The 15,991-nt window shown below is 40.2% G+C and overlaps 1 protein-coding gene across 1 annotated transcript in view; it reads left to right on the forward strand.

The window, feature by feature from the left end:
* LOC308669743 (dedicator of cytokinesis protein 4-like) overlaps nt 1–15,544 on the forward strand; it is a gene marked incomplete at its 3' end in the record, with an annotated part of 137,212 nt that extends 121,668 nt beyond the window's left edge. Inside the window, exons 2-6 of the mRNA XM_081330618.1 lie at nt 1,224–1,307; nt 2,346–2,386; nt 6,348–6,403; nt 6,821–6,917; nt 15,392–15,544. Of these exons, the coding sequence (XP_081186744.1) occupies nt 1,224–1,307; nt 2,346–2,386; nt 6,348–6,403; nt 6,821–6,917; nt 15,392–15,544 (431 nt within the window). The remainder of the gene's footprint in view (nt 1–1,223; nt 1,308–2,345; nt 2,387–6,347; nt 6,404–6,820; nt 6,918–15,391) is intronic.
* Between the last annotated feature and the right edge of the window lie 447 nt (nt 15,545–15,991).

Raw genomic sequence — 15,991 nt, forward strand, 5'->3', positions numbered from 1 at the left:
TTCCCCCAAGAATCGTGGGAGCTTTAACTACACTGTGACAGGGTTTGTGATTTTTACGATAGGGAAAGGAGCAATGAATTTAGGTCCTAGCTTTTTACATGGTAGTTTTATTTTAAGATATTTGAGAGATAAACTTTCTCTCCTACATGAAACTGTTTCTGGAGGGATTGCTTCTATTTGCTTGCTCCTCTTGAATCTTTGTGGCTTTTGCTAAGGCACATTTGATGTTTGCCCAAGCACTCTGCAGTGAGTTTACGCACTCGGTCAGTGTTTGTGAGGCAGGGGGGGGGGTTCTTCAAGGTATTCAGGAATGGGAATGAACTCCCTGCCTGTAGCTACTTTAAAAGGAGTAAGTCTAGTACTGCTGTGCACAGGATTGTTACATGCCACTTCAGCAAAAGACAGGAGATCTGCCCAGTTACTTTACTGATAATTAACATGGCATCTTAGGTATTGTTCCACCATAGGGAAAGGAGCAATGAATTTAGGTCCTAGCTTTTTACATGGTAGTTTTATTTTAAGGTATTTGAGAGATAAACTTTCTCTCCTATATGAAACTGTTTCTGGAGGGATTGCTTCTTATTTGCTTGCTCCTCTTGAATCTTTGTGGCTTTTGCTAAGGCACATTTGACATTTGCCCAAGCATTCTGCAGTGAGTTTACCCACTCGGTCAATGTTTGTGAGGAGGGGGGTTCTTCAAGGTATTCAGGCATGGGAATGAACTTCCTGTCTGGAGCTACTTTAAAAGGAGTAAGTCTAGTACTGCTGTGCATAGGATTGTTGCATGCCACTTCAGCAAAAGGAAGGAGATCTGCCCAGTTACTTTACTGATAATTAACATGGCATCTCAGGTATTGTTCCACCATTGTGTTTGCTCGTTTAGCAGCTCCATTCATATTTGGATGAAAAGCCGAGTTGAGCTCCTGGCTGAATCCAATCAGCTTCAGGAACTCCTTCCAGAATTTTGCTGTGAACTGGACCCCTCGGTCTGATATGATTTTTCTTGGAATCATATTAAACAAATTATCCTTTTTAATATAAAAAAGGATTTTAAAAGGAGGCTGCTACTGTATCTATAAATCCAGAGATTTGAGATTTCTGCTTGCAACATTGCAAATTGAGGTGGAAAGATTTTATTAACTGATTGCTTTTGCTGTTAAATATCAAATGTGGTTTTTCTTTTCTTAAAAATATGGTTCAATAGAATTTAATATATTTTCCAGTAATTGCAAGTTTTCGAGGAACAATCCCTCATGGCTTATCATTGGAGATTGGAGACACTGTTCAAATACTAGAAAAATGTGATGGTAAGTGTCGAAAAAGCAAGCAACTGTCACCTGACAAGAAACTTCAAAATCAACTCACCTAATTATGCTAAAGCAAATACAAATGTTTGCTAAAGTTGAAAGCCTGTTTAATAATAGTCAAATTTAATTTTCTATGAACAAAAGGTTATTGAAATCATAGATGCTTGAATAACAATACAATTTATCCAGTCTGAAATGTCTCAAAATAATCTATCCATTTTGTTGCTGTAAAAAGATAGCTCTAATTGCATGGAAAAAATTATTCTGTATATGGTAACATATTTTTATTCTAGCAATAACTATAGATTAATATCTGATTGGAGTACACATTACTTCTTTATAATGAACTGCTAAACTCTTTCCTCCAAAAGATTATGTATTTTGAATTAAGTTCGTAGGATTGTGTTAGATTGAGTGTTACTGTATGAAGGTACAAATATTTGTATGATGTAATGAGATAAGGGGTAGAAAATAGAGGGCTATAGAAATACCACAATACTCTAGAGTTCTTTTATAGGATTTTGCTTTGTCACATGCATGCAAAGACAGCTAGGAGCAGCTTCTGAAGCAGAGATGCAAGTGTGTAATCATGTGTAAATGACACTTTTTAAATCTGGATTTCCTTAATCCTAGCCACTAAATTTGAGTATATTTTCTTTCTATAACTGTTAAGCATGGAATTAAAAAGATCAAACTGTGGGGCTTAAAAGAGTTTTCAAACTATTAAAGCAACTGTGTCACTTCTTAAACCTGCATGGTTCTTTACATAGAAATGCTATTGAATGGCATGAATCTTACCTGCTTGTAACTAATGATACAGTAGTAGTATCCTATGAATACCCCTGCCTATTTTTGTTATTTGGGGAAGATACATAGAGGTAAAATTTCCATATTAAATATATGTGGAAGTTGAAGTATAGAGTATTACAGTTGTATTTCTGTTGATACATTGGTTTTTAGCTGGAAACTACCCAGAGACATTTGGAAGTCAGGCACCCTATAAATACAGTAAAATGAAATATAAAATATTTTTTTCAGGCTGGTACAGAGGATTTGCCTTAAAAAACCCAAATTTCAAGGTAAATTAATTTTTGTTTTAAATTAAAATGTGTATGTATGCCATGGGAATAATGTTTAAGTCTTGGATAATTATTTGACAACACCTAAAGGGAAGCTATAGATCACTGTAGATTATGCTTAAAAACACTAAAAAAAACCTAACTCTGCATATGTCTGCCAAAGCCATTGGTGCAATACCTAGAATGCTGCCCCTCCCCCCGGGCTCCTGTTGGATTTTAGCCTGAATGCTTAATTCTGTAGTGCAATTTTTAATGTCCCTGCTTTTCAAAATAAAGTTCAAATAAGGTTAAGTCATTAAGTCTTAAAGTACATATTTTGAATAATCTACTTACCCACTCAAAGTAGAAAATTTCATCCTTTTTATTATTGGTGAGGTCGCTACACCTCCATCACTCCCTTGCTTGGAAGTCTGATTTTATAAAGTTGTGAGTTCCAGTCTCATCTGTTATCTACCCTTAAATTAAAGTGAGGTCAGTAATATACCTTCAAATGGATGCATGGAACTCTAGTTATCACTAAAAGGTGCCAATTCACTTTTAAAGTTTTTTTAAAAAATGGGTGAAATAAAATTATAATCAAATCTCACATCTGAGGAGACAAACCCACTAAAGGATTTTGTTGTTGTTAGCTGCGAAGTCGTGTCCAACCCATTGCGACCCCATGGACAACGTTCCTCCAGGCCTTCATATCCTCTACCATCTTCTGGAGTCCATTTAAGCTCACGCCTACTGCTTCAGTGACTCCATCCAGCCACCTCATTCTCTGTCGTTACCTCCTTCTCTTGCCCTCAATCTTTCCCAGCATTAGGCTCTTCTCCAGTGAGTCTTGCTTCTCATTAGATGGCCAAAGTATTTGAGTTTCAGCTTCAGGATCTGGTCTTCTAAAGAGCACTCTAGGACTGACCAGTTTGATTGTCTTGCAGTCCAAGGGACTCACAGGAGTCTTCTCCAGCACCATAGTTCAAAGGCCTCAATTCTTTGGCACTCAGCCTTTCTTATGGTCCAATTTTCACAGCCATACATTGCAACTGGGAAGACCATAGCCTTGACTATACGCACTTTTGTTGGCAGGGTGATGTCTCTGCTTTTTAATGTGCTGTCTAGATTTGCCATGGCTTTCCTCCCTAGGAGCAAGCATCTTTTAATTTCTTGGCTGCAGTCCCCATCTGCAGTGATCTTGGAGCCCAGGAAAATAAAATCTCACTACCTCCATTTCTTCCGCATCTATTTGCCAGGAATTGAGAGGGCCGGATGCCATGATCTTGGTTTTCTTACTGTTAAGATTTTAGGTTGTTGATATTTCTCCCAGCAATCTTAATTCCAACTTTGATTCATCTAGCCCTGCCCTTCTCATGATGTGCTCTGCATATAAGTTAAATGAGCAGGGCAACAGTATACAGACTTGCTGGACTCCTTTCCCAATTTTGAACCAATCAGTGGTTCTGTGTCCAGTTCTCACTGTTGCTTCTTGACCCGCATATAATTTTCTCAAGAAACAAATAAGATGGTCTGGTACTCCCATCTCTTTAAGAACTTGCCACAGTTTGTTGTGATCCACACAATCAAATGCTTTAGCACAGTCAATGAAGCAGAAGTAGATGTTTTTCTAAAACTCCCTAGCTTTCTCCATGATCCAGCATATGTTGGGAATTTGATCTGTAGTTCCTCTGCCTCTTCGAAATCCTGCCTGTACTTCTGGTAGTTCTCGATCCACATACTGCTGGAGTCTAGCTTGTAGGATTTTAAGCATAACTTTACTAGCATGTGAAATGAGTGCAATGGTGCGATAGTTTGAACATTCTTTGGCACTGCCTTTCTTTGGAATTGGAATGTAAACTGATCTTTTCCAATCCTGTGGCCACTGTTGAGTTTTCCAAATTTGCTGGCAAATTGAGTGTAGCACTTTTACTGCATTATCTTTTAAGATTTTGAATAGCTCAGCTGGAATACTGTCACCTCCACTAGCTTTGTTGTTGCTCAGCTTTCCTAAGGCCCACTTCACTTCACATTCTAGGATGTCTGGCTCGAGGTCAGTGACCACTTCATTGTGGTTATCAGGGACGTCAAGCTCGTTCTTGTATAGTTCTTCTGTATAATTTTTCCACCTCTTCTTAATCTCTTCTGCCTTTGTTAGGTCCTTGCCACTTTGTTCCTTTATCCTTTATCATTTTTGCATGAAACGTTCCCTTCATCTCTCCAATTTTCAAATCAGATCTAATTCCTTAAATCTATTTGTCACCTCTACTGTATATTCATCAGGGATGTGATTTAGTTCATACCTGAGTGGCCTAGTGCTTTTCCGTACTTTCTTCAGTTTAAGCCTAAATTTTGCAACGAGAAGCTCATGGTCTGAGCCACAGTCAGCTTCTGGTCTTGTTTTTACTGACTGTATAGAACTTCTCCATCTTTGGCTGCAGAGCACATAGTCAATCTGATTTCTGTGTTGACCATCTGGTGATGTCTATGTGTAGAGCCGTCTCTTGGGTTGTTGGAAAAGAGTGTTTGCTATGACCATTGTATTCTCTTGACAAAATTCTATCAGGCTGTGCCCTGCTTCATTTTGTACTCCAAGGCCAAACTTGCCTGTTATTCCGGTTATCTTTTGGCTTCCTACTTTAGCATTCCAATCCCCCATAATGATAAGGACATCATTTTTGGGTGTTAGTTCTGTAAGGTGCTATAGGGCTTCATAGAACCGGTCAATTTCATCCTCTTCAGCACCAGTGGTTGGGGCATAGACTTGGACTATTGTGATATTGAATGGTTTGCCTTGGATTTGAACTGAGATTATTCTGTCATTTTGGGGGCGGTATCCCAATATTGCTTTTCCTACTCTTTCATTGACTATGAGGGCTACTCCATTTCTTCTGAGGGATTCTTGCCTGCAGTAGTATATCTGATGGTTATCTGAATTAAATTCACCCATTCCTGTCCATTTTAGCTCGCTGATTCCTACGATGTCGATGTTCAGTCTTGTCATCTCTTGTTTGACCATGTCCAGGTTTCCTTGATTCATGGATCTTACATTCCAGGTTTCTATGGAGAAAAAATCTTCACAGCATCGGATTTTCCTTTCACTACCAGATACATCCACAGCTGAGTGTCCTTTCGGCTTTGGCCCAGTCGCTTCATTCTTTCTGGCGCTACTAGTACTAGCCCTCTGCTCTTCCCCAGTAGCATACTGGACGCCTTCCGACCTGAGGGGTTCATCTTCCAGCATCATATCTTTTTGCCTTTTGGTACTGTCCATAGGGTTTTTATGGCAAAGATACTGGAGTGGGTAGCCATTTCCTTCTCCAGTGGGTCACATTTTGTCAGAACACTCTTTTATGACCTGTCCGTCTTGGGTGGCCCTGCATGGTACAGCTCGTTAAGCAAACTTTTTATCTAGCTGTAACTTCACCCATACAATAACAGTATAATACAATTCAATATTGAGTGAGGGGATGTGGCATCAGCTATTGCAGATGCTATCTCTAGGGAGAAGTGGGGAAAGGGATGAAAAGTGCTAAGTCTGGAAAAAAGTAATTTATTGCAGTAAATAGTTGCAAGGTACTTGGGATAGCAGATCCAAATAGCTGTGAGAAAAGGCTTTCAGAACAATAAAAGATTCCAGAGAGATTCTAGGTTATTTTTTCAGCTTTATGAGCAGTTCTTAAGCTGCAAATGAGAACTTCTGTTCTGAGGTACTTAAGAGTTGCTATTGCTTCAGCATTAAGCTTGAAAATTTTACTGATCACATTCTCAAACATCATTTGTTCCTCCCTTACAACAACAACCAAAACCAAATGTATAATTGCTTTCAAGAAGTTTATCTAAGCATATTTCATATATTATCATGGACTGTCTGAATATATAAAAATACACAGTGTTTGCTGTCTAGAAATTATTGACTTTTTAAAAATACATGTTTAAATCACTCTTGATGGTTTATTACATTTATTTAACTTCTTTTTGTCAGGGTATCTTCCCATCTGGTTTTGTTCACTTGAAAAATGCATGTGTTAAGAACAAAGGGTAAGTGGAAATTCGAAAGTCCAGAATTTTAGCAAAAGATAAGGAAAAGGCTTTGGTATTTTATAGCATTCCTGATGGAGAGGCAATATCATGTTTAATGTGACAAATAATTAAGCATATGGAAATATCTATATTTAATTTAATTACATCATTATACTTTAATTGTCAAATGTTCTTCTTTTTAACCTGATCCCATTACTATTGATATACTGAATGTAGTGAGTACTTGCTCCTCAGCTATCATGTAGTAGTCTCTTCAAGGCACTTTAAATATTTGTTGATGACTCTTTTAATAGGCTAATTGCAAGAAATTCCAGAAATTTCACACTCAATTACCAAAGCAACTTTTTAAAAATTGAACAAAAGTAATGTTACTTTGGATTTTTGATTGACATTTTTTTCTTCTGATTTTAATAGGCAGTTTGAAATTATTATTCCAGCAGAAGATTCTGTTATCACAGAGATGACATCCACCTTAAGAGACTGGGGGACAATGTGGAAACAGCTTTATGTGGTAAATAAATCATTATTTTTCAATAGACAATGTACTGTATTTATGTATATATTACTGCTTTTTGACAATATGTTCACAATATTTCATAACAGAATATGCAACAGAAGAAAACAATGAAATCTTATCTGTTTTGAAGAAGCAACATATGCAGTATATAATATCAAAATAAAGCATACCGTATTTTCCGGCGTATAAGACGACTGGGCGTATAAGACGACCCCCTACATTTCCTGTTAAATTATAGGGTTTGGGCTATACTCGCCGTATAAGACTACCCCTCTTCCAACACACACCAAATAAAAATTAAAAAACATCAGATTTGATTTTAATATGGTAATTTTAATTCAAATGCTTATGACATGCAGGTGCTTAGTAGGAAAACTGTCACTTATAAACATAAGGCTGTTCGTCATCAAACATGTAAACATAAAACAGTGCAAGTGGATTAAAGAAGAAGAAGAAGAAGAAGAAGAAGAAGAAGAAGAAGAAGAAGAAGAAGAAGAAGAAGAAGAAGAAGAAGAAGTTGGAAGGGACCTTGGAGGTCATCTAGTCCAACCCCCTGCTCAGGCAGGAAACCCTATACCATTTCAGACAAATGGCTGTCCAGTCTCTTCTTAAAAACTTCCAGTGTTGGAGCTTTCACCACTTCTGGAGGCAGGTTTTTCCACTGGTTAATTGTTCTAACTGTCAGGAAGTTTCTCCTTAGTTCTAGGTTGCTTCTCTCCTTGACTAGTTTCCATTCGTTGCTTCTTGTCCTGCTTTCAGGTGCTTTGGAGAATAGCTTGACTCCCTCTTCTTTGTGGCAGCCCCTGAGATATAGGAACACTGCTATCATGTCACCCCTCACCCTTCTCTTCGTTAAACTACCCATACCCAATTCCAGCAACTGTTCCCTATTTTCCTAATTCACTTTTTCACTTTTCCTAATTCACTCTAAAGCTTTCCCTGCGCAGAGCCTTAAGTAACAACACCAGCTGCCTGCAATTAGTGCAGGTTCGCATCCCACCAGGCTCAAGGTTGACTCAGCTTTCCATCCTTCCAAGGTAGGTAAAATGAGGACCCAGACTGTTGGGGGCAATAAGCTGACTTTGTAATAATGCTGCTTGGGGGGGGGTGAAAGCCCTAATAAACAGGCATATACACAGAATGAAGGCTATTCCTAAGCACATTGATTTGTGCTTTAAATTGTAAGCCACCCTGAGTCTTCGAAGAAGGGCAGGATATAAATAGGATTTAAAAAAAAAAGACCAAATGGGAGATCCGCTCCGGGTTTTCCAGCCAGCCCGCCCAGTTCCTGAGTCAAATGTGTCCTTAGAGCTAAGCCGCTGCTCTGGCTGCTGCCTTCCCCACCTGCCTTTCAAATTGGGATATACTACAGCTGCTCTTCAACTTTAGAAGGAAAGACGCCCAGACTCCAGCCTGTAAAAAATCACAGACTGCAGCTTCTTCTCCAATTGGTCCCGCTTTCCCTGCGCAGACTAAATGGGAGATCCGCTCCAGGTTTTCCAGCCAGCCCTGTCCCTAAATTTTCAGCACCCGGCGTATAAGACGACCCCTGACTTTTGAGAAGATTTTCATGGGTTAAAAAGTAGTCTTATACGCCGGAAACTACGGTAATAGTGGAAAAGGGCAAGCATTATAAGATATTTTAAAGAACTTCAGAGTATAGTAAAATACATTTTAGATTCAGAGTGGAAGAAAAGGCTGAAATGCCCTTGGCATATGTGATGATCGATAACTATCATTAAATATCAGAGCTTTCTCCATGATTCTTTATCAATCCAAATTTTTAAAAATCATTTTTTTAAAAAAAATTATTTTAGAAAAGATTATGTCTCATCTAGAAATTTTTAGGGACAGATATGTAAAATAAATTTCTTAGAGTATAACTAAACCATTTATTCACGTGTTACTTATTTGTGATATGGGGTTTACTGGTTTTCTTGCTTCAGTAGTAACATTGGGTAGGTTACACAGCTCCACTCTGGTTCTCCCACTCTTCTAAAATGTGGAAGGAATCAATAAATGAGTAAATTATAACTTTTTTATTAGAATGTTGTTTTTGTCAACAAGGATGTTTTGACCTCTTTATTCAGTTTCTAAATTCAGGTCTTAATCCAAAGATAGATAGACATTTAAGTGAATACAACTCTCTATGTATACACACATTCCTTAAAGATTTTTATATTTAACTCCAGTCCAAACAAATTTCTAGCTCCTTACCTCTCTAGATAAGAGAGGTAAGGAGGACCCCTGGATTGATCTCTGATTTTTATAACAAGTAATGGTTACAATCAAAGCAGACTACAGTGGAACAGCATGTACATTCTTAGTCCAGAAAGATGAACTGAGAATGCTACCATAATGATCTCTACTCGTATGCGAATAGTACACATGGATTTGAATCAATATTTTATGTGATAATCTTTTCTTCTATAGATTTTGATTATGAGAGACATTCTGATGTTGCCAGTGCCTGAAACAGATTATATACAGCTGAAGATAAGGTTATGCCTATAGATCAGACCTTTAATATGCATTCATTTGTGTCATATAATGGATCACACTTCTTTCTATGCAATATGGTATAATAGTTACCTCAAAAGATACTGGGCTGTTTATGCTGCCTGGGAGTCTGTATATTAATATTAATCTTAAAACTGGGAGTGAGTAGCTCAAACACAATAATCTGTCCCATCTCTTTAATTGCTAATAAACAAGAAATGATACTAGATTTTTATCAAAGTGTTCTTAGTCAAAAGCTTGTAATGTAGAACTGTCTCACCTCTTAAGAGATGCTAGACATGTGAACATAGTAATGAATCTGAAGTACTAAAATATTTATCCAATTTCTAAGAACAAAGAAATATAGAATGCTACCTTATTCCATTGTTAAACTGGTTATTTATTTAGCTTGGCATTCACTATATTGGCTCCAATATATGAGTCTTCCCCAGATCTTCTTCCATATAGATTTTATTCAGTACTGTTTATCTTCAAGGCATTAAACTTTTCTTCTGAACTGTGAGCTGAGAAATATGTTATTTTTATTTGCTGTTGAACATTGTAATGCTAAACATACTTGTCACCTCCTATAGTTATCTGATCTGTCCAGAAGTAAATGAATGAGGGAATAAGTTTTTAAGGTATTAAAAAAGAGAGAGAAATGAAAGAAAAGGGAAGGGAAGGTAAAGATGGAGATGGAGGTGAGAGAGGAGAAGAGAGGAGAGGAGAGGCTTATTTGTGGAATAGCTTGCCTTTTATTTGCATAAAAATAAGAAGAAACTCACTACCAAAGCAAACTGCACTTCCATAAATGTATATTTAAAAAAAGGATTTTTTTAAAAAAGAAAATATTAACTTAGTGTCAACTTCGAAGTGCATTTTGCTGTTGTGACAATTATTGCTTCTCAGCTTGTCAATGAACCTGTGGGGAGGGAAGAGGAATGAAATGCAAGCTCCAGAGATCAAGATGTCAGACCATGAGAACCAAGGACACTTCACCAGTTGTCTGGCCAAACTCAGAGACACTTTCTCATAACAATATTTTAACACCTAATTGGGCAGCATGACTGGACTAAAAGGGAGGAGAGGGAATTTTACACTTTTACTATATGGATTGGGAGGGGGTTTGCCAGAGCTGGTTTGCTTGCAATTATGCTGAAATGATGTTTAAAAATGATGTTTAAAATGATGAAATAAAGTTTTGCATTAAGAGATTGGATCATCTTGGAAGTGTTTGCTTGGTTGGGTTCATCAGTCAGAACCTTGACATTAAACCAGCTCTCCTTTAAGAAGAACTTTCTTAAAGAGTCCCAAGCCCCTGTAGCCTGTCCAGTCACTTCTGGAAGAGCTATGAAAAGTCGGGAGAAAATGGCCAGAGTGGGATCGGTGAAGGAGATCCCGGTCCCACTCAAAGGACCAGTTGCGGTGCAAGACAGGGTCACAACAACAGGGAACCACTGCCAGACAGCAGAGGAGCTGTGGAGAGGTGTGATACCAAAAGCGGTCAAAGTTGAGTTCTTGCTGATTTCTTCTGGGGTGGCATCAGGCCAGGTCCTTAAGTGGAAGGGGAAGAGAGCAGCAGACTGAGAAGAACTGCTGCAGTGAAGATATCTGGTAGCCTGTCACAGCCCATCAGTGGATCAGCTGAGAGAGAGGTTCTGGAACTGTGAGGAGGGGAGCCAGCATGAAGGGTACAGCTGCTTTCCAGGCTGATGCCCAGTCAACCCTTGACATCCATCTTGGTTCCATTGCCTCAGCCCTGACAGAGAGCAGCGCCCACAGCAGCCTTGGGGACAGCCAGCCCCCAGCAAACCACCATTTCTCAGCCGAGTCCAGCCCTGACCCAAGGAGCTGCTGGGTTCCAGCGAGTGGTGACCCAACAACAGGGGCCATCGGGCAGCTGTCCCCCCCCAACCAGCAGTTGCTGTGCCCAGCCTGAGCCTTTCCCTTACAGAGAAGGATGGCTACTGTCATACTGGGGGCAGGCCGGGGCTCCTGGGACCCCCGCCAATCAGAGTTACAGTTGATGGGAGCCTGGAGAAGTTGGCATTTTTCCTGAACCAGGTGTGGGCACAACTGGACCGATATGGGCCAATATACACTCATGATGCACTTGTGTGGATGCTCTTGTGGCCAAGACCCACACCTGAGCCATGCGTCCAATGCAGACAGGAGGGCCACTGGGCAGTGGTTTGTCCAACACCAGCCCCCAGGACAACCCCGAGAAACCCGACCCTTCCAACTAAGGGAAAGAAGAAGTCCTGGGTGGTGAATCAGGTCATTGAGGTCTCCCCTCAAGCAGTGAAAGGAAAGTCTGATGCAGTAAAGATTTTTTCTCCATAGAAACCTGGAATGTAAGATCCATGAATCAAGGAAACCTGGACATGGTCAAACAAGAGATGACAAGGCTGAACATCAAAACTTAGGAATCAGCAAACAAATGGACAGGAATGGGTGAATTTAATTCAGATGACCGTCAGGTATACTACTGCAAGCAAGAATCCCTCAGAAGAAATGGAGTAGCCTTCATAGTCAATAAAAGAGTAGGAAAAGCAATACTGGGATACAATCCCCAAAATGACAGAATGATCTCAGTTCGAATCCAAGGCAAACCATTCAATATCACAGTAGTCCAAGTCTATGCCCCAACCACCGGTGCTGAAGAGGATGAAGTTGACCAGTTCTATGAAGCTCTACAACCTTATAGAACTAACACCAAAAAATGATGTTCTTATCATCATGGGGGATTGGAATGCTAAAGTAGGAAGCCAAAAGATAACCGGAATAACAGGCAAGTTTGGCCTTGGAGTACAAAATGAAGCAGGGCACAGCCTGATAGAATTTTGTCAAGAGAATACGATGGTCATAGCAAACACTCTTTTCCAACAACCCAAGAGACGGCTCTACACATGGACGTCACCAGACAGTCAACACAGAAATCAGATTGACTATATGCTCTGCAGCCAAAGATGGAGAAGCTCTATACAGTCAGTAAAAACAAGACCAGGAGCTGACTGTGGCTCAGACCATGAGCTTCTCGTTGCAAAATTTAGGCTTAAACTGAAGAATGTAGGGAAAAGCACTAGGCCACCCAGGTATGAACTAAATCATATCCCTGACGAATATACAGTAGAGGTGACAAATAGATTTAAGGAATTAAATCTGATAGAGGGCCTGAAGAACTATGGACAGAGGTTTGCAACATTGTACAAGAGGTAGCAACTAAAACCATCCCAAAGAAAAAGAAATACAAGAAAGCAAAACGGCTGTCTGAGGAAGCTTTGCAAATAGCTGAGGAAAGGAGGAAGTGAAAGGCAAGGGAGCAGAAGAAAGATACACCCAATTGAATGCAGAATTCCAGAGAATAGCTAGAAGAGATAAGAATGCCTTCTTAAATGAACAGTGCAAAGAAATAGAAGAAAACAATAGAATAGGGAGGACCAGAGATCTCTTGAAGAAAATTGGAGAGATGAAGGGAACGTTTCATGCAAAGATGGGCAGGATAAAGGACCAAAATGGCAGAAGAGATTAAGAAGAGGTGGAAAAATTACACAGAAGAACTATACAAGAATGAGCTTGACGTCCCTGATAACCACAATGAGATAGTCACTGACCTCGAGCCAGACATCCTAGAATGTGAAGTGAAGTGGGCCTTAGGAAAGCTGAGCAACAACAAAGCTAGTGGAGGTGACAGTATTCTAGCTGAGCTATTCAAAATCTTAAAAGATGATGCAGTAAAAGTGCTACACTCAATTTGCCAGCAAATTTGGAAAACTCAACAGTGGCCACAGGATTGGAAAAGATCAGTTTACATTCCAATTCCAAAGAAAGGCAGTGCCAAAGAATGTTCAAACTATTGCACCATTGCACTCATTTCACATCCTAGTAAAGTTATGCTTAAAATCCTACAAGCTAGACTCCAGCAGTATGTGGATCGAGAACTACCAGAAGTACAGGCAGGATTTTGAAGAGGCAGAGGAACTAGAGATCAGATTGCCAATATATGCTGGATCATGGAGAAAGCTAGGGAGTTCCAGAAAAACATCTACTTCTGCTTCATTGACTATGCTAAAACATTTGATTGTGTGGATCACAACAAATTGTGGCAAGTTCTTAAAGAGATGGGAGTACCAGACCATCTTATTTGTCTCTTGAGAAACCTATATGTGGGTCAAGAAGCAACAGTGATTTGTAAAGATCTTACACTTAACTAAATGGCAATTCTGGTGGCCATGGATGAAAGAGCACATTGAAAGTTATGTGAAAAGCTGTGTGGTATGTATACCCATGAAACTAAGATCAGGGAACAGTGGGGGGCTGCTACAGTAGGTGGGTGACCCAACCCAGCCTTGGGAAGAAATAGCTATGGACTTCATAGTCCAGCTTCCAGAAAGTAGAGGAAATACAGTGATATGGAAATTAACGGACCTGTTCTCGAAGCAAGCCCACTTCCCATCAGCCGAGAATCTTGGTAGGATGTTTCTGCAGGATAGTTTCTGGTTGCACAGCATGTCCAAGTGCATAATCTCGGACAGAGGGATCCAATTTACAGCAAAATTTTGGCATGAATTCATAAGGCTGATAGGGTCCTCCCAGGGGCTTAGGTCGGCTTTTCATCCAAGTACAAATGGGGCTGCAGAATGAGCTAACGCCATGGTAGAACAATACCATGTCAACTACCAACTATCTAACTGGGCAGAGCTCCTGCCATTTGCTGAAGTGGCATACAATAATGCAATGCACAGTAGTGTATTGCTTACCCCCTTTAAGATAGCTAAGGCGAGAATGCCCACAAGAACTTCCCTCATCAGTAATACTGACTGAATGGGTAGATTCCTTCAAAAGCCCCTGGGGTAATGTAAAGAAAGCTTTAGCCAAAGCGACAGAGAGTCAAAAGAAGCAGGCAGACAAGAAGTGAGCTCCTCAATGGATGTTTCACATAGGAGATAAAATGTATCTATCTGCAAAATCCCTAAAGTTGAGGCAGCCCTGCAAGAAACTAGATCCTAAATCCATAGGGCCTTTCCCCATCATGAAAATCAACCCAGTTATGGTAGGACTAAAACTGCCCAGAATATTGAGTAAAGTGCACCCAGTATTTCACCGCAGCTTACTGAAACTGCCCCAGAGATCTAGACTAGACAGGTGGAAAAGGAAGCCCCCGGTCCAATAATAAAGAAGGGCAAAAGACATTACGAGGTCAAACAGATCTTAGACTCTAGGTTCCACAAGGGGAAACTACAATACCTAGTGCAGTGGAGGTCCGATAGCAGAAGCAAGATGGATCATACCTCACAACATCAGAGTAGAGCACCTGATAAATAAATTTCATGCAAAATACCCTCAGAAACCAGAGCCCCCTTAAGTAGGGAATAGAGCGAGAGGAATGGCCTTAATATGTGTTTCCTATCTTTCGGGTTCCTTCCAGGTTTTAGCGGGTCCACCTGTCAAGTTAGAAGCATGTTTTGCTGTTGTAACAATGATTGCTTCTCAGCTTGCCAATAACCTGGGGGGTGAGAAGGGGAATGGAATGCCGGCTCCAGAGATCAAGAAGTCAGACCATGAGAACCAAGGAGAGTTCACCAGGTGTCTGGCCAAACTCGGAGACACTTTCTCATAACAATATTTTAATACTTAATTGGGCAATGTGACTGGACTAAAAGGGAGGAGGAGTTATTTTACACCTTTACTATATGGATCGGGAGGGGTTTGCTAGAGCTGGTTTTGCTTGCAATCGTGCTAAAATGATGTACTCAATAATTAAGTTTTGCATTAAGAGATTGGATTGTCTTGGAGGTGCTTGCTTGGTTAGGTTCATCAGTGGGAACCTTGACACTTAGTTTGACTATTTCCATCTCAATAAACATGGTTTATTTTATCTTTTCCTGGATTATGGTTCTGGAACATCAACAGATTTGAATAAGCTACATGATTTTGATAATCTGAAAATTAGCTTCTGTATTTGACAGAGAAATGAAGGTGATCTATTTCACCGACTGTGGCACATAATGAATGAAATCCTAGATCTGCGACGGCAGGTGCTGGTGGGCCATCTGACCCATGATCGGATGAAGGATGTCAAAAGACACATTACTGCTCGCTTGGATTGGGGCAATGAGTGAGTACGAGTCAATTGATAAAACTGTTACATTGGTTGCCATTCATTGCTATTTTAATGTTTATGGCAAGATGACAAAAAAGTAGTGGATTTTGCTATGTGGTGATAGCTTGTTCCAAGTGGGCTGTGACATAAAGAATAAGCAGCTTTTCAGGAAGGTTTAAAAAAACTTTATTGATGTCCTTAGGCCAGGGGTGGCGAACCTATGGCATGCGTGCCACAGGTGGCACGTGGAGCCGTCCCTGTGGGCATGCACGCCATCACCCCGGAAGGAGGCAGGGCCAGGCTCCTCCCTTCCGCTTCTCCACATGCGCTTGCGCTCTCTTTCTCTATCTCTGCACTCTTGAGTTGGAGCAGGTGCAAGAGCTAGGTGGATCAGGGCTGGATGGTGGAAACAGCTGCCAGCATGAGTCCAGGTAACACTGCAGAGTGATTTTGCAGGGGCCCCCCA

The sequence above is a fragment of the Vipera berus genome (genome assembly GCF_964194415.1).
Source record: "Vipera berus genome assembly, chromosome: 6".
Classification (NCBI taxonomy): domain Eukaryota; kingdom Metazoa; phylum Chordata; class Lepidosauria; order Squamata; family Viperidae; genus Vipera; species Vipera berus.